Consider the following 22535-nt stretch of genomic DNA (forward strand, 5'->3'; position numbering starts at 1 on the left):
CCAAAGTGATTATGTTCTAATTGCTCTGTATACTGAGAGAAATCATTGAATGATGATTATGGAAAGTTATCAAAAGTTCTCTTTGTACTCAGAATGTACGCAAATCTTCATAGACCCTTTTATGATTAGGTCCCCCTTTAGTGCCCTAAAGAGTTTGCATCGAAGGATCAGATCCCCTCTGAACTCCTTGCCTATGCATGCAGTTTACAGCTCTGTGGGTGGTAATTGATTAATTGATTAAATGTGTTACTTTTCTTCCCTCAAACCAGGCTTGAACAATGAGGAATACCAGGTTGTCATTGGCAACGACACAACCCGGTACATTATTGATGACCTGGAGTCAGCGCGGAACTACACCTTCTACATCGTGGCCTACATGCCCATGGGAGCCAGCCGCATGTCAGACCATGTGTTCCAGCACACCCTGGAGGATGGTGAGGCCTCGTCGTTAGCTCCCACATACACAAACAAAGTCCACCCTGGCCTTTATTGGGCTGTAACCCAGAGAAACAGAGGTAATGTGCAGCCATAACTGTCACCCCAGGATGAATAAAAACACCCCCAGATGAATAGTAAAGAGAATGCTTCATATTGATCCTGTAGTCATTGTGTAAGGTCTTCTATCACTCTAATGGAGGACTCAGAGGATGTTTTCCAGTGTGTTTAAACTGTAATGAATAGGCTGTAGAGAGTGTGCAGTACTGTAGGTCCTGTAATGAATCTAGTGGGGCTGACCCCTGGCTGTCTAATTGGGGTCGTCTCTAAGAGGTGCGCCAGAGGAATAGAGGAGTCTAATAAGGAAGGATTAGATGGTGGACCACTCGGCTGGTTAAACATTAGTCAGGCTGATTTTTAGAGATCAGGAATGACCCTCTCTACTATAATCTAACTCCCCACAAGGGCCCTTCACAGTTCACACCACCCCATGAAATGTTTCTGTGACTACCACTTACCGTGACTACCACTTATGATCAAGGAAAATTACATTTCTTACATATTCCACAGAAAATAACTGGTCTATTGTCCTTGACTAAGGGAACATCGGTCACATGATTGCATACCAGTCTAAATCAGATCACATCTATTAATTGTGTACACTTGCAGACTTACTGAATTGATTTTCCAGTATGACTGAGTGTGACGCACAGTGAGCTGATTTGTATCTCTGGGTTTGTTCATTATAGTCTCAGTAGCTAGCTGTTACTTTAGCAATCGCAGCTCTTCCTTTGGTCCCCAACAAAACACGATACAAAACAACCATAAATATAGACAGAAACCAGAGACAGTAACACAGTAATGAACAAGTTGGTGACTGTATAAGCCTCTACATGACCACTCTGTCTCCCTCTCCACAGTGCCCCTGCGTGCCCCAGAGCTCAGCCTCACCAGCCGCAGCCCCACAGACATCCAGGTGTCCTGGCAGCCCCTTGCAGCCAAGCTAAGCCGAGGCCGGGTGTCGGCCTACCGCTTGTCCTATCGTACCAGTGCCGACCAGGCCATCACTCAGCTGGAGCTTCCTGGGGAGAAAACCCAGTATCTGCTGGAGGGCCTGCAGCCCGACACCATCTACCTCCTCCGCATCGCTGCAGCCACTAGCGTGGGCTGGGGGGAACAGTCAGCCTGGACCTCCCACCGCAACCCTAAGGCGTCCAGCGCCAAAGGTACTTACACATGCTCCTCAGTAGTAGCGATGAGTTATTGGCTGCTCCTTGATGGTCCAATGCTAGGTTTCTGCGTGCACATATGATGTTTGTACAGATATGATTACAACTGTATGACTTCTAATCAATCAAAGTCAAAAGACATAAGTAAGCCATAACATCTTTGATGAACTGCAATTTCAACCTTAGATTTGTGGAGCTACCAGCCTGCCACCTCACATAAATAAACATGTAAGGCCTTACTTCCTGCACTGACTTATCATGCACAGTAAAACCATCATGCCTTGCAGGCGCACAGTGAGCGCACACTTCCCTCTACACATAGTCAATATAGGAGCGAAGGTGCTGGATTATCTCTAAACCTTTCTTCTTCCCAGTCCTCTGCTAAGTGTGTGAGAGAGAGAGCCATGAGAAGAGCGTCCTCTCTAATAATCTTGTTAAGGCATTGCGTTTGTTACTCCATGACCTTTGGCCCTCTCTGTCAGTAACATCGGAATGGCTTCAGTCATGGGTCATAAAAGAGAGGGACCCAGGCCTCTGGGTGGGAGGAAGAATAGTTCTGTTTAGAGCTCCATCTGAGCCTTAGGAGTGGGGGAGGGGGCTGCTGCCCTCTCTCTCTCTCTCTGTACCTTTGGAAACAAACAGGATCTTTTCTACAATTCAGCCAGGATCATGTCGGCTGAATAGGCATTCTGTCAGTAGAACTGAGCACCTGACTCATCTCTGCTAGTGTGTGTTTGTGCCTGGCTGTGTGTTAGGCGGGGGCATGGTATGGATGTGCCTCTGGTTGGGGGCTGCAGGCTGGGAGCCGGTTATTTCCATCAGATAAAGCCAGTGAGCAGCTGGGTGGAGAGCATTCTTGTTTTCAAGGAACAAGACAAGCTACAGAGTCAACTTGCTCCCAGCCTGCCACCCTGCATCTCTTGCAATACAATGCTTTTTGGTGACTTTGCCCCTATTTGTCCAGCAAATTATTTCTGGGAAATCTAAATAAGCATGTTTCTGCCATATTAAATGGTTTACTCTTAATAATTTGGGTATCCCAAACAAATGTGTGCCTGAACAAGTCCTTAATTTGTTAAGGACTAGCTAACCTTTCTTTATAAATAGTTGTGGACTGTCAATAGTAGCAAAGCTCTCAATGGTATCTGAATATGAAGCAAATTGACCTTTATGAGCACATTGGTGTGGCCTGGCCATTGGACTTAAGGTAAAGAAGGCCTGATCGGGTAGCGGGGGTTGGGTGTGGGTTGGTTTCATATACTCCCTTGACTTGGTACTATTTCAGATGAGCTGGTTAAAATAAAGACATCTGAATAAAAATGAATAGTCATGCAGGTTGAACTCTGTATATAAGTAGTACACATGACATTTAAAAAGAGAGATTCTGTTTGAAKCTTACATCCTCAGAACTGTACTCAATAAATCTAATTGTATTGGTCACATACACATATTTAGCAGGTGTTATTGCAGGTGTAGTGAAATGCTTGTGATAAGAAATAACACACACACACKAAAAAATACTGCAAAGTTGCTTAGTAGCTAGAAGCAGAGCTGCCATCTCTTCACAGAACAATTACATTAAATAAATACTCAGATGTTTACTGTGACTCTAACCACAGATCTCTCTTTGTGTCTCCCCAAAGGGACTCTAATCACAGATCTCTCTCTCTTTGCGTCTCCCCACAGTGACTCTAACCACAGATCTCTCTCTCTCTCTCTCTTTGCGTCTCCTCACAGTGACTCTAACCACAGATCTCTCTCTCTTTGCGTCTCCTCACAGTGACTCTAACCACAGATCTCTCTCTCTTCGTGTCTCCCCACAGTGACTCTAACCACAGATCTATCTCTCTTTGTGTCTCCTCACAGTGCCTCTGGCCCCTGAGCTACAGTTGGAGCCTCTGAACTGCACCACCATCATAGTGCGCTGGCAGCTGGCACCAGGAAACTCTGTCAGCGTCCAGGGCTACAGGCTGTTCTACCACGAGGAGAGCCAGGCTGAGAGTTCCCCCATCCAGCTGCGTGTCCAGGACAACAGGCACACCATTGGAGGCCTGGGTGAGTAGACTCCACATAGTACACCCGCCCTATGATCTCACATTGTTGCTGATGACATTTGTCTTGATTTTGGATTTCAATTGCAAGATTAAGAATATGTTCTAGTCAATGCATGGTTACACAATGAAAGTCCTCCTTAAATTGGATTTGGATCAAAGATGCTCTTAAAAAACATTTTCTGTGTCCTCACCAGGCATGTTTAAGGTCTTTTTAGGATCAGAAAAGCCCATTAGTTTGGCAAGGACAAAGTATTTTCATGTGAGTTGTGGGGGCTCATGTCCATAGGTCCAGAAAGAAGCCAACCCCCCATGACCTTACGGCCCTGGCCTGGTTTCCAATGTATGTCCCCCCAACAGATTTAGAAATAGCTGCTAGCTGGGACTGAGGAAGGGGTGTTGGGGGCATATGCTGGTTCTCTGMCCTCTGGGTCAAATTCATTTTGCCAAGTTGGAGAGTGTGGAAGGAAAGGGAGTCCCACACTACTGCAGTGGACAACTGACCATCTGTGGCCAGAGGAGGACGGCCAGGTGGCCAGCAGCTGAATTTTGAATCAGGAAGCTCTGGTACTAGACCAGGATTAGAAAGCATAGGGGGGAAGGGGGGGGTAAATACAGTATGTGTCCCCTTTTACCTTTTTGTTTTCTTGCTACAGTATGTGTTTTGTCATGGAGGGGTCTTACTGTGATAGGGGTGATAATTATGACTGCTGAAACTTCCTCCTATTTGCCACCAGCTGTTGTTTAGAATAACACAAGGCTATATTGTTGAGTAGGTTTTAAAGTGCTGTACTTTATGAAATATATGTTGTTTTGAATGGATAATTATTTTTCAAAATAGAGTATTTTTATCAAGCTTGAGGTAAAACCTATTGGAGAGATAAGAGAAAGAACATAAGAAGTCTGGCTTTTTGTGTACATTCTCCTTTTCCCCATGAACCACATTTTCCTCCTGGAATAATGAACATAGTGGACAAACAAGTTGTAGTAATGTGATATAGATAGATATCACAAAAACACACTTACTATGCCTTGGTTTTTCATTAGTTTCTCATTGAAACAGTTTAATGACCTCAAATGTGCCTGTTTCATAGAATAGCTAGCAGAGGTGTATTCCAGGGCTGTCTTTAGAGGAGAGGGAAGCTGTTCTTGTGGAGCAGATTTATGGTGTGTTTTATGACTGCTGTGATCAGAGCGTTTGGAGGAGCATTCACATCAAAGGCTTTCATTGTGTTAGGCTTTAAGGGCCAGAAAAGAGACTTAATTGACCAAGAGTCAACCAAATTCAGCCCRTGACCACTGGTAGCTGAGCTTTTCTGTAAATACATATCCATGGAATGTGACTTGTAGTATGACATGTTGAAGAGAAGTATGCATCTCATTTATCTTCCCAAAGGTTTCCCCCCTCAGGGGAGATACTTCCTGTTGGAGAGGAGACACAGCAGTTTAATTTGTCACGTATTACTGTCAGTGTCAGATAGGTTTTAGGTACGATTTCAGTGCCTGCCCATGGCACCACATTTTTACAACGTTGATTTCAGTAAGTGGTGTGTTAAACAGAGAAACAGCTTCAGATAAAAAGACTGACTTGACTCAGTTTTCCCTTCAGATATGCTTTGGTCAGTTTAGTGTGACATAGATAATAAACCAATACGAGAAGTGTAACATTAAGTATTTTTTTATTTTAGTGGAGGTGACCCACATCTCCAAACAGGGTATTTTAATTAAAACTGGGTGTTCTCATCAATTTTGGTCTGCTTTAATGTCCATGTTTGCCCATAATTGAGTAGTCCCTGTCTTGATTTGACCTCCCAAGGACAGAACAGCAGTGGAAAGGGCATTTCCCTATTGATTTTGTTCACTGTTGTTTGAGTGACAAACCATGACTTATGTTCCTTAATAAACTATACGGATGAGCAGAGGTGGCTGCTCTGCAACCAAGAAAACAACCAGTCACATAACAAGCATAAACGGTGGTATACATATTGTGCCCGATAGGACATTGTTTTCTTACTGACTTTTAATCAGCCTACTTACTATTGAATTGATGAAGTGTTCTATCTATTAGAAAACACTCTGGATACTTCTCATAATAATATTATTTACCCTCCATGGCATGTCTGAAGTAGAGAGCAAAATGGAGCTTCAATTAAAATGTTAATTGGATTTTATCCAGGATAAAGGATTAAGCTGTAATGTCTCTGATAGTAATGCAATAACAGAGGCTTTAACTTTAACTCTTTACTTCACCCAAGGACACTTGTGACAGTCACACYGGTTTGGAAACCACAACCACACACAGCCTAGAGAATGTGTTCGATCAGTCAGGGATTATCAACAACACCAATCTCACTGAGTGACTTGATAAGTATTTCAGATCCCTGGGATCTAAATTCACTTYGCTTTGATGTGGTAAAGACAACAAGCCAACCGTTACTGTATTATTGAGTGAATGTTGCTCTAAAGTGCACAAATAACATACCTCTCTAACAGAAAAAAGACATGAACATGGTTGAGTTCTAAATGTGTAGTAGAAACAGACCAGCTCTGCTCTGGCTATTACTAAATGATCTCTTAAGACCATTCCACATGACTGAAAGGGCTCTCTAAGTTAGGAATGTGAGAGGTTGTAGCTCAGTGTATAAATGACATGGTGTTGAAATACTGAGGTCCTCCCATTCATGTTTATTCTTCCTGTGGCATAGTCACGGTTGAAATACCTCCCATACCTGTTGGCACCAGGACTGTGTGTACGGTAGTAGATTTATCTCATAGCTTGGGGCCACCTTGCCCATCGTGGAGTGGTCTTTTCTCTGTGAAAACATTAGTTATTGCATGCCTGGTGTCAGATAAAAGATAGATGGGTATTAGTGAGCCCACTACATCAATAAACTGTGTGTGTGTGTGTCTCGCTCTCTCTCTCAGAGGGAGATATACGCTCCCCCTATGATATATGCTGCTTTGTGGATCAGTGTGGGAGTTGACATTTATGGCCCTGGCTCAGACCCTTCTTGCTGTGGCCTGGGAGGCCATTCTCAGGGGAGAACAAAGCCTTAGGGGCCTGCAGGATCTGCAAAACGGCTGTAAAAAATCAGGTGACCACAAACAGCTCAAGAATTTCCCCACAAATACAAACTGGCATCATAATTTATGGGGAGAGCAAAGCCTTGCAAGATTAACCCAACAGGCATGARGGGAAAATGAACCAGCTTCACTTTGGTGCATCTTTACGCAATGACAGTAAGGGTTAGGCAGATTGTGTATTATTCTGAGGAAATTAGTTATGAACTTTTCTCAAGCAAAGTGAGTAAGGCACAACAAGTTTGATTGATGTTAGTTTTTGTGATATCTAAGAAGAAACATTTGGCCTTGAATCRACACACAGGGGGATTATTGCCCTTTATTATGTGGCAACTGAAGCATATCTTATCTTTGTGAGGGATTTGGTGTTGTTGAATGAGCCAGGGCTAACACACATTTCCTTTTGACCAGGGTTTATTGTGAGTGGCGGTTAGTGCAAGCATGGTTGACTCCATACAGAGGGGGAGGTTTGTGTGGACACCTCTTATCTTCAACCATGGAGATCCCTGATAACCTTACCCAAACCATGTGTATTACTCACAGATTTTTTAATTAACACTTCAATACATTTCCATGAAGTAAAATTCCATATTTTCTCCTAAATTGCTTACAGAAAACTTTTGCAAGTTCTGAATTTATTCAATTTTCTGAATTTATACAGAAAACATAGTATAACCTTAGGTCACTCCTATGTTTCAAAGAGCAGTTAAGCTGAACAATTGAGCTTGCTAAAGCTAATCATGCTTTCATTATATCGGCTATGAAATTGGCCATTGAAGAGTTCTGCTCTCTCGCATCACCATTTCCTCCTATTGGCACTATTTATCGTCACCTATTAAGTGAATTTTTATTTTTGTCTCTTGGTGTTTTTTCCCCCTTTTCTGCTCAGTTCCCCTGCTTGACCCTCCCCCCTAAGAGCAGTGTCCATAACCCTTCCTTTGGCAGGATTTAGCTTGCCCAGATTCCATGTCAAAGGTCATGGCCCAGATGTCAAAGCCTGCCCACTCTCGCAGCCCCTCTCCTGCATAATTACTGCAGGCCCATTGTGCTGTGGGGCTGGGCTGGGTTGGGACTGTGAGACCCTGACTGCTCCTCTTCAGAGATTGGGGCCGAACAAAAGCCCCTGGGACTGTCCAAAGCCGGCCAGCCTGACTGTGGACATGGGACAGGAGGGACAGGAGGGAGCTATGTGTACACTAATTCATTGTCTTTTACTAGAGAAAGTAAAGATATAGGAACCTCACAAATATGTGCAGTTATTTTCATTAGCATAACTAAATATTTTCTGTAACAAATGACTTCAGTAGCCTAGTCATTGACCCATCTATAATGTCAAAATATAAAGAGAGAAGCTTCGTATTTTTATGCAATCATATGATCAGTAATATTTCCTTTGATCCAATTTTAAGTTGTTGTATCTAATCTATAGAGGATACCACATAGTTTTTAAGACACTTTTAAGTAGTTTTTCTCCCCTCCTGCAAGTCACTTCTTTATCTTTCCCCATTAAGGGTTAGGGCACAGAGAAAGGGCAAGGATTCTGAGAGAGAGAAAAAGAGGCTCAACTCGTATTCCACACCCATGACCTCAGATTCCTTCTGTGTTTTATCTAGGCCTGACCTGCTGGCTCCATTGAAACTCCTCGGGGCTAGGGGTCTTAGTGGCTCAAACCACACCCCTCGGACTCTCCTCCTGCTCATCCCCCTGCCTCCCATAGCCCTGACTCCACCCCCTGGACCCTCCCGTAGCCTCAAGGCTCTCAGACCGATCCTAGAAAAAACACAGTTGTTTTAGCTCTGGAGCATAGTAAACATGACGAGATGGTTGTTCAACAAAGTGGTTGGATTTTTCACAATGACTGTAATTGCTTTTATAACTGTTCAACTCTTTTGAAGATATAGAGCCTGCTCACCATTACAACATATATTTTCACACACATGCAGTGAATATGATCCTCTAGCAGTTTGTCAGATAATCAACATGGGTTATCCTATGGTTTAGATCATATCATTTAAGGTTTCCCAAACTCGGTCTTGGGGCCCCTCTTGGGTGCACGTTTTGTTTTTTGCTCTAGCACTACACAGCTGATTCCAACTTATCATCAAGCTTTGATTGATGGCAGCATTAGCGCGAAACTGAAAGCTTTTAACCAGGGCAAGGTGACTGGAAACATCACTGAATACAAACAGTGTAGCTATTCCCTCCGCAAGGCAATCAAACAAGCTAAGCGTCAGTATAGAGACAAAGTAGAGTCGCAATTCAACGGCTCGGACACAAGAGGTATGTGGCAGGGTCTACAGTCAATCACGGATTACAAANATATACGCTCCCCCTATGATATATGCTGCTTTGTGGATCAGTGTGGGAGTTGACATTTATGGCCCTGGCTCAGACCCTTCTTGCTGTGGCCTGGGAGGCCATTCTCAGGGGAGAACAAAGCCTTAGGGGCCTGCAGGATCTGCAAAACGGCTGTAAAAAATCAGGTGACCACAAACAGCTCAAGAATTTCCCCACAAATACAAACTGGCATCATAATTTATGGGGAGAGCAAAGCCTTGCAAGATTAACCCAACAGGCATGARGGGAAAATGAACCAGCTTCACTTTGGTGCATCTTTACGCAATGACAGTAAGGGTTAGGCAGATTGTGTATTATTCTGAGGAAATTAGTTATGAACTTTTCTCAAGCAAAGTGAGTAAGGCACAACAAGTTTGATTGATGTTAGTTTTTGTGATATCTAAGAAGAAACATTTGGCCTTGAATCCACACACAGGGGGATTATTGCCCTTTATTATGTGGCAACTGAAGCATATCTTATCTTTGTGAGGGATTTGGTGTTGTTGAATGAGCCAGGGCTAACACACATTTCCTTTTGACCAGGGTTTATTGTGAGTGGCGGTTAGTGCAAGCATGGTTGACTCCATACAGAGGGGGAGGTTTGTGTGGACACCTCTTATCTTCAACCATGGAGATCCCTGATAACCTTACCCAAACCATGTGTATTACTCACAGATTTTTTAATTAACACTTCAATACATTTCCATGAAGTAAAATTCCATATTTTCTCCTAAATTGCTTACAGAAAACTTTTGCAAGTTCTGAATTTATTCAATTTTCTGAATTTATACAGAAAACATAGTATAACCTTAGGTCACTCCTATGTTTCAAAGAGCAGTTAAGCTGAACAATTGAGCTTGCTAAAGCTAATCATGCTTTCATTATATCGGCTATGAAATTGGCCATTGAAGAGTTCTGCTCTCTCGCATCACCATTTCCTCCTATTGGCACTATTTATCGTCACCTATTAAGTGAATTTTTATTTTTGTCTCTTGGTGTTTTTTCCCCCTTTTCTGCTCAGTTCCCCTGCTTGACCCTCCCCCCTAAGAGCAGTGTCCATAACCCTTCCTTTGGCAGGATTTAGCTTGCCCAGATTCCATGTCAAAGGTCATGGCCCAGATGTCAAAGCCTGCCCACTCTCGCAGCCCCTCTCCTGCATAATTACTGCAGGCCCATTGTGCTGTGGGGCTGGGCTGGGTTGGGACTGTGAGACCCTGACTGCTCCTCTTCAGAGATTGGGGCCGAACAAAAGCCCCTGGGACTGTCCAAAGCCCGGCCAGCCTGACTGTYGACACCAGAGTGGACATGGGACAGAAAAGAGCTATGCTAGTGTATACTAATTCATTGTCTTTTCCTAGAGAAAGTAAAGATATAGGAACCTCACAAATATGTGCAATTATTTTCCTATCGTTGTTTTCAACAAACAAGAACTAATTAGCATAACTAAATGTTTTCTGTAGCAAGTGACTACAGTAGCCTAGTCATTGACCTATCTATAATGTAGAAATATAAAGAGAGAAGGTTCATATTTTTATGCAATCATATTATCAGTAATATATTTTGATCCAATTCTAAGTTGTTGTATCTAATCTTTAGAGGATACCACATAGAATTMAAGACACTTTTAAGTATTTTTTCTCCCCTCCTGCAAGTCACTTCTTTATCTTTCCCAATTAAGGCTTAGGGAACGGAGAAAGGGCAAGGATTCTGAGGGAGAAAAAAAGAGGCTCAACTCGTATTCTACACCCATGACCTCAGATTCCTTCTGAGTTTTATCTAGGCCTGACCTGCTGGCTCCATTGAAACTCCTCAGGGCTAGGGGTCTTAGTGGCTCAAACCACACCCCTCGGACTCTCCTCTTGCCCATCCCCCTGCCTCCCATAGCCCTGACTCCACCCCTGGACCCTCCCATAGCCTCAAGGCCCTCCGATTGATCCTAGAAAAAACACAGTTGTTTTAGCTCTTGGAGCATAGTAAACATGATGAAATGGTTGTTCAACAAAGTGGTTGGATTTTTCACAGTGACTGTAATTGCCTTTTGATATGTTCAACTCTTTTGAAGATATAGAGCCTGCTCATCATTACAACATATATTTTCACACACATGCAGTGAATATGATCCTCTAGCAGTTTGTCAGATGATCAACATGGGTTACCCTTGGGTTTAGATAATCTAATGTAAGGTTTCCCAAACTCGGTCCTGGGGCCCCTCCTGGGTGCACGTTTTGGTTTTGCCCTAGCACTACACAGCTGATTCAAATAATCAAAGCTTGATGTTAAGTTGGAATCAGCTGTGTTTTAAAAACATTTATTTCACCTTTATTTAACCAGGTAGGCCAGTTGAGAACAAGTTCTCATTTACGACTGTGTAGTGCTAGAGCAAAAAACTAAACGGGGGGCAGGTCCAAATTTGGGAAACCCTGATCTAACTGACTACCTTTTATTTGTCTCTGAGACATMATCACAGAAACTGTTAGTAACGTAGAACTCATAAATGACTGCTTCTGTGACTGGAACTGAGGATAGGCATGACTTGAGTTTGTATCCACACTCCTGTGCTCCTCTCAACGTATGTATCCTGTAGCACAACCTAGTGTTCATGTTCTACACTGCATTACTGTTCCATGGCGAAAGGGAAGGGGGATACCTAGTCAGTTGTACAACTGAATGTATTCAACTGAAATGTGTCTAACGCATTTAACCCAACTCCTCAGAATCAGAGAGGTGCGGAGGGCTGCCTTAATCGATATCCACGTCTTCGGATCCCGGGGAACAGTGGGTAAACTGCCTTGCTCAGGGACAGAARGACAGATTTTTACCTTGTCAGCTCGGTGATTCGATCCAGCAAACTTTCGGTTACTGGTGCTCACTATTCCACTGATACTAGTTATGTTATTAGTAGCTGTACATCTTCTCATGAAGTACTGCGATCTAGCTGTATAATTCTGTAAAGCATAGATGGCGTTCTATACAGCCTACTACACTTACCCCCCCTCTTGGTTGGATAATGATGTGTCATCCCACAGCCTCTTACGTAGGCCTATGGTAAGATCTCATGTAAGGCCGTGCAGCACTTCAGTTTCCTCTAGACTTGTTAAGAGAATTATGTTCTCAAGGTTCATAAACTGAACTTCAATTGAACTACTCGGTCTGCTACCAAGAATTTGTAAGGTTCTTGTTGAAATGAAACAGACAGAGGCCAGTCTACAATAGTCAGCAACGTTTATTTAGGAGAGCTCTGGTCTGTTGTACAATTTATTTTATACTGGCTTCTCACGCACACACATTCACACAAACATACGCACCCACATTCACACTAACATACGCACACACATTTGCACACAAACAGTAGGTATGCACACACTGTCCTGCTACCCAGCCGACAAAGATTAGGGACCGTGAGATTTACTCCCCATCCTCCCTCAAGATAGGGAGACCCTGGGAAGTACTCTCAGTGGCCCCAGCCAAGGTCAGCACCGAATTCTGCTCAGACAGTCTGTTTCTAAGATACTATAAAGACATAAACATTAGCTATATTGTTTTACCCTAATTCTGACTAGAACTACACATGTATTGATTATAATTGTATACATTCTAATCAATTCCATACAATTATATGGTTTCAGGGTGGAATATTCTAATCATTCAATTAACAGATAAATCCCATTAACAAGACTAGACTGTATTTCAGTGCTGTTTCGACAACTGATGACTGAAATACAAATCAATATGTCCCAGTGTTTTCAAAATAAACATATTGAACTAACACTCACAGATTGAAGCTAATTTGTTTAGATTCCTCTGCTTACTCTGTGTGTAATGATGGGTGACATACTTTGAAATATTGAAGAACCTTGGAATTCCTAGGAGGCAGTAAGTCATTAGTTTGATAGATCCTCAGCTATTTCAGCAAGGTCCTCATGGTTGCAGCAGGAGCTTCCTGTAATTGCCTGTGTACTGATATTTTAATACACTGRAGCCGGTTCACCCAATACAGCTATACTCTGGCTCAGCCAATTTTTCTGGAATTAGTTATACTATTGTTACGCACAAGACAGGGTAATAACACATTAATATGATGAAGTATTACCTTTCCAACCCTATCCTCCTTATCTGAATATGTCATGCACAGTAACCTGGTTATTCCAGGATGACAAGAGATCGTAGTCTAGGAGACAAATTAACCAATCAATGCAGATATGAAGTGAAACATTTGGATAGGGTTTGGCCTGAACTTTTTAATCAGTGGCCTGTTGGGTACAGAGAGGACATTTAACTTAGCAGCGTTTGTTCTACCTGGGGTCTGRAAGGCCACTGACTCTGGCCATGTGATTGACCGCTCTGTCTTTCCTAGGGGGGGCATTGTCTTGTGGTTTAACCCCCCTGTCCTGGAACTGAATAGGACTGACCACTGGCCAGCAGCCCTGGGTGGGGGAAGGGTTCTCCTATTCTCCCTGAAAAGGCAGAGTGATGGATAGAGGAGCTCCTCTATTGTGTGCCTCATTGCCCTGAGCAGGGCAGGAACTGACCTAGGGACTGGGCTCCCAGCACTCAGCATCTGTCGCAGAGCTCAACAGCCAAACCTCAATGACCTCTCAGCCATGCTCTTTCTGATCCAGCACTTTCACAGCCCACTGGTTGGTGAGATCACACAGCCTCTGGTTCAGTGTAATGCCCCCCAGTGGCCAGACACACTCACTTCCACTGTAGGTCACATTGGTCAATTTGAGGTGAATGTCTATGATATGATGTATACTATACCCATAGGTCTACAGTGAAAGATATGTAAATGTTGTTATTTTTAGACCCGAGGAAGAAGTACCATGTGAAGCTACTGGCGTTCAGTTTTTTAGGAGATGGCTACCAGGCAGACCAAACTATCAGCACCCCTGGATGTGTCTGTAAGTTCTTCACATAATGCAAGCAACCATTGTCTATAATGATAGATGATAGTTATTATAATGATAGTTATCAATCCTTTGACGCATGAGTACCTCTAGCATAATTTTTTTTCTGTGTATATCAGCGGTCCGTGATCGTATGGTGCCCCCTCCACCACCCCCTCACCACGTGTATGCCAAGGCCAACAGCTCGTCTGCCGTGTTCCTCCACTGGGGGCGTCCAGCATTCACCTCCAGCCAGATCGTCAACTACACCATCCGCTGTAACCCTGTGGGCCTTCAGAACGCCTCCCTGGTACTCTACCTGCAGACGTGAGTGTCCTATATAATACCTTCCTCTTCATACCCCATAGCACATAGTCATTTAACTGGATAGAGGGCGCTTAGTATGGTCACATAACTCAGGGTAGCACTGTGTACGGATTTAAGAATTTGCAGGTCAATTGCCAAAGTATTGGATCTGATTAATAATCTCCATATACAGTATATGTTCTAAATCCATTTTTGTCATTGTGGTTCTCCTCTACAGTGCTGAGAAGAACATCCTGGTCCCGGACTTAGAGCCCAACACCAGGTATGAGTTTGCTGTCCGCCTGCACCTTGACCAACTGTCCAGCCCCTGGAGCCCTGTGGTCTACCAGAGCACTCTGCCTGAAGGTGAGCACCAACATGGCTTCATACAGCAGCACATGCTGTATAGATTAATAAAATATACTCTCACCCTTTTTGGGCTCCGATGGTACTTCCTAGCCTACTGAAATAGAATACTTACTGGAATCATTGTGCCGGTCTTAAGTCTGCTTATCTCCCCAGGACTCTCGCAGTCACGTAACCATAAGGCTCTGCATTCTGCAAACAAATCACAACTAGAGCGCAACCACTTGACAGAGCCTTGCCAATGAGCTCTCAGTTTCCCTCTAATGGGGTTTTGCTCTTGAAAGGATTAGAAAAAGACACACAGGAAAAAATTCATTGAACTGCACAGTAGTCTATATGCTCACTCTCACTGCATTATTACACATATCTACACATCTCTAGGGAAAGGGATCATAAGCAAGGGCCATAGCTTGTGAGATGTAGTTATCCTTATGAGTGATATCAAAGAACCTTCTCTGATTAAAATGTCGCTTTGGTCTAGGCCCTGGTTCAGGCATACATTTTCAGTATTCCTCAAAACTCATTACCAGTTACGAAGAGCATTTTTTTTATTTTTATGGCAGTTGTACATCTTCATCAGCGATTTAGCCTCAGGGTTAAAACTGGCATTTTTTCTTCCCCAGCACCTACTCTGCCACCGTCAGGTGTGAAAGTGACTCTGATCGAGGACGACACAGCGCTGGTGTCATGGAAACTTCCAGATGAGCCCAACTTGGCGGTGACACGTTATACCATCCTCTACGCTTCCAGGAAGGCCTGGGTAGCTGGAGAGTGGAAGGTGCTGCAGAGAGAAGGTGAGCCAAAGAAAGAGAAAGAGAGAGAGATGAGCTGCAGGCTAAACTGGGCTGCAGAGACAAAGAGCCCTGCCCCAGCTCCACACCGCACAAGCATTTCGCTACACTCGCATTAACATCTGCTAACCATGTGTATGTGACTAATAAAATTTGATTTGATTTGATTTGATTTACAGGCCATTGAAAATCAACTAATTTCATCCTCCAGTCCATTTCTGTATTTGTCCTTGTGATCTCTGGTTGTTCTTAGATAACCCCCTCCTGTTGTCTTACCAATCAAAGGATGGATTATATACTTTGAGCTTTGATTTAGCACTGGGGGGGGTGTGATCTGTCTTTGTGGCTTTAGGTCCAATATTCTCATTCTTCTCAAGATTATAATCATTCAACCTGAAACATACTGGTCAAGAGAGCTTTAGTCACTATGGACTACTACCATATAGTTAATGTGGCCATAGCAACACACACATATGTTTTGTGTACCCAAAGGCCTGACGCGTGGCAGTAAGTAATACTGGCCAGCTGTGAGAGTGTCCAGCTCCTGGGTAAAGAACACAGATTCTGGGTAGCATAGGCGTAATTGAGAGCAGATGACTCCAGGAAATGTGAGGCATCTGATCTTTCCNGAGAGAGAGAGAGAGAGAGAGAGAGAGAGAGAGAGAGAGAGAGAGAGAGAGAGAGAGAGAGATTCACACAATACAGGCCATTGGAAATCAACTAATTTCTAATTTCATCCTCTGATCCATTTCTGTATTTGTCACTAGTCCTTGTGATCTCAGGTTGTTCTTAGATAACCCCCTCCTGTTGTCTTACCAATCAAAGGATGGATTATATACTTGGAGCTTTGATTTAGCACGGGGGGGGGGTATGATCTGTTTTTGTGGCTTTAGGTCCAATATTCTCATTCTCCTCTTTTAAGTGAGTGAAGGACTTCAATCACTCAAGATTGTAATCATTCAACCTGAAACACACTGGTCAAGAGTGCTGTAGTTACTATGGACTACTACCATATAGTTAATGTGGCCATAGCAACACACACATATGTTTTGTGTACCCAAAGGCCTGACGTGTGGCAGTAAGTATTACTGGCCAGCTGCGAGAGTGTCCAGCTCCTGGGTAAAAACACAGATTCTGGGTAGCATAGGCGTAATTGAGAGCAGATGACTCCAGGAAATGTGAGGCATCTGATCTTTCCTTTCTAAGCCACAGGTGAGGGGGTCAAAAMTGAGGCTGTTCACAAAGCCATCCTGCCTTGCACCAGCCCCCCACCACTGGAAATCAACCCTGTTGCCCAAACCGTTACTGCAGGGGAGCTGGGTGGTATTGGGGGGGGTTAGAGCCCTCTGATCCCTGACCCTCCGTRCTTTGCCTGACAATCTGGTCACAAATATCCCCTCATATGCCTCAGGTTTTTATGTGTTTTTTCCCCACTGAGTTGTAAACCCCTGTTCTTCATGGGTCAGTTGAAAATGGGAGAGGAGCAAAAAAAATCAGGCTTGACATATTTCCTCCAGTTAATTTATTTAGAGATGAATTTGAACAGCTATATTTATTACCACGTGGTGAATGACAACACTGCAGCGTGTTAAAAKAATATTCACATTTCCATGTCCTTTTATTGCTGAGGCTCAAATGGGTTGACATCGGTCACTAATGACATATTTCTCGGTGATAGGGAGCATCACCATGGCTCTACTGGAGAACCTACAGCCGGGGAACATCTACCTGGTCAAGGTGTCCGCGTCCAACGATATGGGAGACGGGCCGTTTTCACACACCGTGGAACTGGCCGTGCAGAATGATGGCTCCACCTCCGGTCACAACCCCAGGCGCTCCCATGGCTCAGCTACAGGTTAGTGACTAATGTGGTGCATACTTGGTCTTTCTTTCATTGACTTTCATGACACGATTCTTCTTGTTGTCGTCACTTGACCTACTAGATGTAATTCAAATTCAATAGCTTGGCCTGCAGCCTTGGTCTCCTGCTAAATTATTTACACTGTAATACATCTCTGTGAATGTCAGGGGAGGTGATTGCCAGCTGTATTGATTTTGATACACAGTGTGGAGATGTAGAACCCACACAGAGCCTAGATAGGAGTGTATGTCTCCTATGGRTGTCTCATCACTTGTGACAACTGTCTTGCAGTGTTCTCTAGTGGCTTCTACCACCTGGACCAGAAGTCGATGACAGGGATCATCGTGGGGGTTTGCATTGCACTGATCTGCATCATCATCTGTGCCTTCATCCTTGTCTGCAGAGGCAAAAACAGGTAACCCTTTTAACAGATTTAGTGTGTTGTTGTAACTTGATATGAGATTACTTTTCTGACTGCCTAGTTGGTTTGCATAGAACCTCTTCTGTTATTTCTATATTAATATTGTATGATTGTTTGACAGGAAATCGTCAGCTACTAAAGCCATCAGGCAGGAGGCTGGTCAGGTCCCCTCTGCTTCGGTCCACCTGGGCTCTGAGGGCCAGGCTGAGAATGCTGATGTTATGGTGCCAATGATGAGAGCAGACCACTTCATTGATGCCAAGGTAAGGGGATATGGCTCTGTTACGCCCTTCCTTTCCTCTAACARTTCCTCTTGCATTATGTCTCCGAAGTACATGGAAAATAACCAATGTAGACAGATTCAGAGCACTGCAAATTTCATTTAATTTCCAGGGTGGAACAAATCTGATCATCAATAGCCTCGGACCAGTTTATCCAATCACTGAGAAGAGAAATAAGTGGTTTTCCTTCAGTAATCAGAAAATAATTAATGCTAAGAACAGCCAGGTAAGAAAGATAAATACAAAAGTGTTCAAGTAAAATAACATTACTTAAATAGAACATAATCGGAGGTGAGACCAGCAGATATTCCTCCCTTTATCCATTTTAATTCCCTTCTTTGTTCACCCTTTCTTACTAACTCAGATCCAGAGGAAGAGCCATGGAATCTGCTCGTACCAGCCAGGAGCAACAGTGCTGTGCTACGAGGATGAGTCTCTGTCGTCACCCAACCAGCCCACCTCCCTGCAGGTCCTGTTTGGCCCACCTTTTGACACAGAGGGCTCCTCCAACAGCGAGGGCAGCCACGAGACAGGCGACTCGGGCCGTTACTCTCACGACGAGACAGAGATGACCAACCTGTCCTCTGGTCCCGGCAGCCGCCCTGCGTCTCTGAGAGAGGAGAGCGGGGGGTCATTCTGCAGTCCTGCCCAGGAGAGTGAGGGGGAGCTAGGGGAGCAGTCTCACCTCAACCTGGAGATTGGAGACTCCATGGAGAAACCGTGCAACCATCACCACTATCAGGCCCCAGACAATTCCCAGCCTGCACTTTCTCTCTAGCAGTCTGTGTGACCTCCCATCAATCCCCCAACCCTAAACTCACTCCACTGTTTTAAAAGACAATGAGCAGAAATCCAAATATCCAGGTCTTTGGAAAAACTGGGCTCTGGTTTGGGTTCTGGTGATTTCTATCAAAGAATCTTCTAGTGAATGTGTACTCATTTTATTTTGATTCATTGTTTGTGTGTATGTGTTTGAAAGAAAAATCTCACCCACCATGAATGTTTCAAGAGATCGTCAAAATTGTGAAATGTGACTTACATTTCTGACATTATTTAAGAGTTTATCACTGGAGCAAAGTGTAGAGTGAGCCCTTCTTTTGCTGATGATCTACCTCAGTTTACCTCTTGGTAAACTCCAACTATATACAGTATTTAATAATAACGACTTATACCTGAACTATGTAAGGGGTCTCTTCCTTTATGGAACAACTGATACTTCCTGATGGCAATAATTCGTTTTTGCTAGGTAAGATTTGTCCCGTATTCATTTTCCTCCTTGTTTATAATGAAGTACGGGATTGTAAGGGTACTACAGATCTCAATTAAAGCTTTGTTATTTTCTTCTTTATCACAGGTTATTTGGACTATTTCTCAGGTTACTTTACAATAAGCTTTGAGTGTTCGGCTATGGTAGATTAAGGGCCAGTACAATTTACTACATAAGTTGCTGAAATTCAATAATAAGCCAGTATGACACAATGTACTTTTCAGGTTATCCATAGTGGTTAAGACATTTTTTTTTGTTGTCAATGTGCAGTTGCCCTTGCAATTCCTGTTTTATACTACCTCTTTTTAAGCATTATTTTGTTGTGTTATTATTTTCCTAAACTCAGGGAACAAGGTTTAGTACATTTGAAAAGCCATGTGTAATGTTCCATGGTTGACTGACAGGGTATCTTCTTAGTCCTGAACTGCTCATTGTAGAGGGTAGTTGCCATAGATCTGTATTGAATGTATCTCTAGAACATTGTCAGTTACGGTTCAGAGCCTTGTGATGCCCCACTCACAGGTGGAAAAACTTTAGTTTGAATTCAGTTGGAATAATGTGTCTGTGGTATGGCAAGCTATCTTTTTGGTTATTTTGGGAAAGAACATAACAAAAATGCTTGTGTCGATGTGTTTCAATACAGCAGACCTTAAAAGCTTTATAAATGGCCTTAATGGGGAAAGAGACCCTCAGATGTCGGAGACAAACAGAAAGGATCATATACCAAAGTCCGATCCATCTGAGGTCCAACTCTATGACACATGGGGATGGGAGAAGTGTGAAGAATGATTGTTGAAAACCAAAAGCGTTAAATCAGTGCGATGGAAGTGAATGGAATGAATACCAAAAAAACATTTTATCTCTAAAGATATCTATATTTTTGTCGACGTTTATGTACTACTGAGTACAGATTCGAGTTACTTTTGTTCTTTAAGTAGTTGATACTTCACCATAGAGTAGAAAAATAAGTTTAGCACTTGTCAGATTAGTTTGATTTGTTGATCACAGCCAATGTGCAGCGGTGACTGATGCTATCATCCAAAGTAATTGTTTGCTCCCTCCATTTGCTTTTGATCTCTCAGCGGGTTCCTGGGAAAATTACAATGAGGTTTTTCTCATGTATTAGACCAAAAATCTAACGCAGATCAGCTGAGATGCTGCTTCTAAGACAAAGCTTTGCACATGTGTGCCCCCGTTCTGTGACCAACTGAGTTGAGATGCGGGTCCTCTCTCAGAAAGTGCCCCCAGGATTTTGGGCCCTTGATAATGGTTAAAATGACAATTATAATCAATGTCATGCACACTAACCAAATCACCCWATTATTGGTTTTCTTTAGAGCTTTACTGTTGCAACTAGATGTGTACATTGTAGGGGGAAATTCTATTCCGGAGCTATATACAGTATATTATATTGATTCTCATCCTACATTGCAACAGTATTTTCAATCAACGGATTTCTAACTAATAGGATGACAGTTTGCATGAAGTGTGACACAATCAGTTTTACTTTCTTTTGAATGGCAAACAATGTATACCAAAGAATTCAGTTCACTGTTGCGCATTAGCAAGAGATCCATTTAGACATATATCTCTGCATGATATTTTCTCATTTTATTTGGTTCCAAAAGCTTTATCCCCATTTAGGTTTTGATTACTACTTAATAAATGGGTGTCTATTAGACCACAAACCAAGATGAAAGTGGTACACAATTAGTGCTTTTAAACATGCATTGTTATTTGTCATTGAAGCAAAAAAATAGACAGATTTTTCTACATTCTTTTTTACTTTTTCTCACTGGAAGAGAAATATATATTATTGTTATTTCAATGGGGTTTCATATACCCCAGTTTTGAGAAAGTACCAACTGAATTTAGTTTTTTCCTAGATGCCTAAAATGTATTAATCTTTGATACGAATGTGAATACTTCTTTAAACTGTTGTAGATGATCATTAGTCTGAAAAGCTGTGTTAWWAAAATGTCAAGTTCATATTGTATATGGAATATTTTAGTTGTTTTTGCTTTTTATTTACATGTGTAGTCCTCTGCATTGTTATAATGTCCGGTGACTGCAATCCAACTCTGATAACTAAAAGCTGGAATAGACAAGTTATTATTGAGCATTTGCAGTAACAGTATTGTTTTTGTKTTTTCAATTGTGATAAAGAGTAACCATAGGGTTCTCATTCTTATATATGTTTTCAGAATCAGAATGTTGATTAGGGTTCTGCATTCTCGTATTGGTTGTGAATGTCCAATAAGTGATATACCGTCTTCTACCTCAGGTTCCTCTTCCAGCTTTTGATAGAGATGTGTTGGATGCTATAGTCAGAGGGGGTCAGTGTTATGCAAGAGATGGAAGAACGAGTGATGCAGATCCAGTCCTGTGTCTCTTTAATTTCAAAAGTTGTGTTCTCTTTTTTTCCTGAACATGTGAATATAAAAGGGATGAAGTGGAGGACTTGGTGTGAATCATAATTCTCTGGTGCTCTGAGTCCCCTTTTCTTCTGCAGTCACYTTTTTCTGTAAAGGCTGTGCTGCTGGCTTTAGCTGCAGTGGTGGAGCGCTGTGGGTCATTTACAGTTAAACTCAGGGGAACCCACAGCTGCTCCACAGTTGTAGTGAGAGTAGCTTTGGGACACAACATTGGGAGTCTATGTAACCAATACACACTCTCGTTGTTGTGTTTCAAAATTATAGTGAGAGGAGGCACAGGCCTTGAAATCGAATGTACCTTTTGTCATTATTTTGTGTTAATGTTCTGTTTTTCTGTTTGCTCTTTGATCACAACACCAACAGCTTTTCTTCAAGATATTCAAGCAAGCCTTGGTCCTTACTACAACTTTCTTCATTACAAAAATGTTATAGCCTACTTGTCCAATTAAAGTTTAAAATAATTTAAACAATAAATAATTCTGAGAATGACTGATTGAGTTTAAATAAAAATAAACAATGTGAACTTCCTTGCACGTATTGGTATGTCTGTCCTCACCAATATCAGAGTATTATTATAAAACTATTAGAGACTGTATTAGAGTAACTAGTACATTTAGTACACACACACACACACACACATCAGCACTGACTATAGGTTAATTTGATATTGTTGTAGGTGTATGCAATAGCTAAGTTAGCTATGCAAAGTGCCAGATAGGTAACCATTTACAGTAACTGCTGTTAATTTTTCCTCAGTCAATAAACACCATCAGTCGACAAAAGATGTA

The 22535-nt window shown here is 42.6% G+C and overlaps 1 protein-coding gene and 1 long non-coding RNA gene across 2 annotated transcripts in view; one reads left to right on the forward strand and one right to left on the reverse strand.

The window, feature by feature from the left end:
• LOC111969123 (protogenin A-like) overlaps positions 1-22274 on the forward strand; it is a 41118-nt gene extending 18844 nt beyond the window's left edge. The window contains exons 8-19 of the mRNA XM_070445450.1: positions 270-434; positions 1356-1661; positions 3531-3719; positions 13939-14034; positions 14160-14346; positions 14564-14691; positions 15315-15485; positions 17161-17337; positions 17635-17758; positions 17886-18027; positions 18158-18271; positions 18410-22274. Coding sequence (XP_070301551.1) covers positions 270-434; positions 1356-1661; positions 3531-3719; positions 13939-14034; positions 14160-14346; positions 14564-14691; positions 15315-15485; positions 17161-17337; positions 17635-17758; positions 17886-18027; positions 18158-18271; positions 18410-18823 — 2213 coding nt within the window. The 3' untranslated portion in view covers positions 18824-22274. The remainder of the gene's footprint in view (positions 1-269; positions 435-1355; positions 1662-3530; positions 3720-13938; positions 14035-14159; positions 14347-14563; positions 14692-15314; positions 15486-17160; positions 17338-17634; positions 17759-17885; positions 18028-18157; positions 18272-18409) is intronic.
• On the reverse strand, positions 11560-13930 carry LOC139028324 (uncharacterized). The gene is made up of 2 exons (XR_011480504.1): positions 13762-13930; positions 11560-13557 (listed from the first exon to the last, which is right to left on the reverse strand). It is a non-coding gene; the product is annotated as an uncharacterized lncRNA (long non-coding RNA).
• Positions 22275-22535: the final 261 nt, after the last annotated feature.

The sequence above is a fragment of the Salvelinus sp. IW2-2015 genome, linkage group LG10, assembly GCF_002910315.2.
Source record: "Salvelinus sp. IW2-2015 linkage group LG10, ASM291031v2, whole genome shotgun sequence".
NCBI lineage: Eukaryota > Metazoa > Chordata > Actinopteri > Salmoniformes > Salmonidae > Salvelinus > Salvelinus sp. IW2-2015.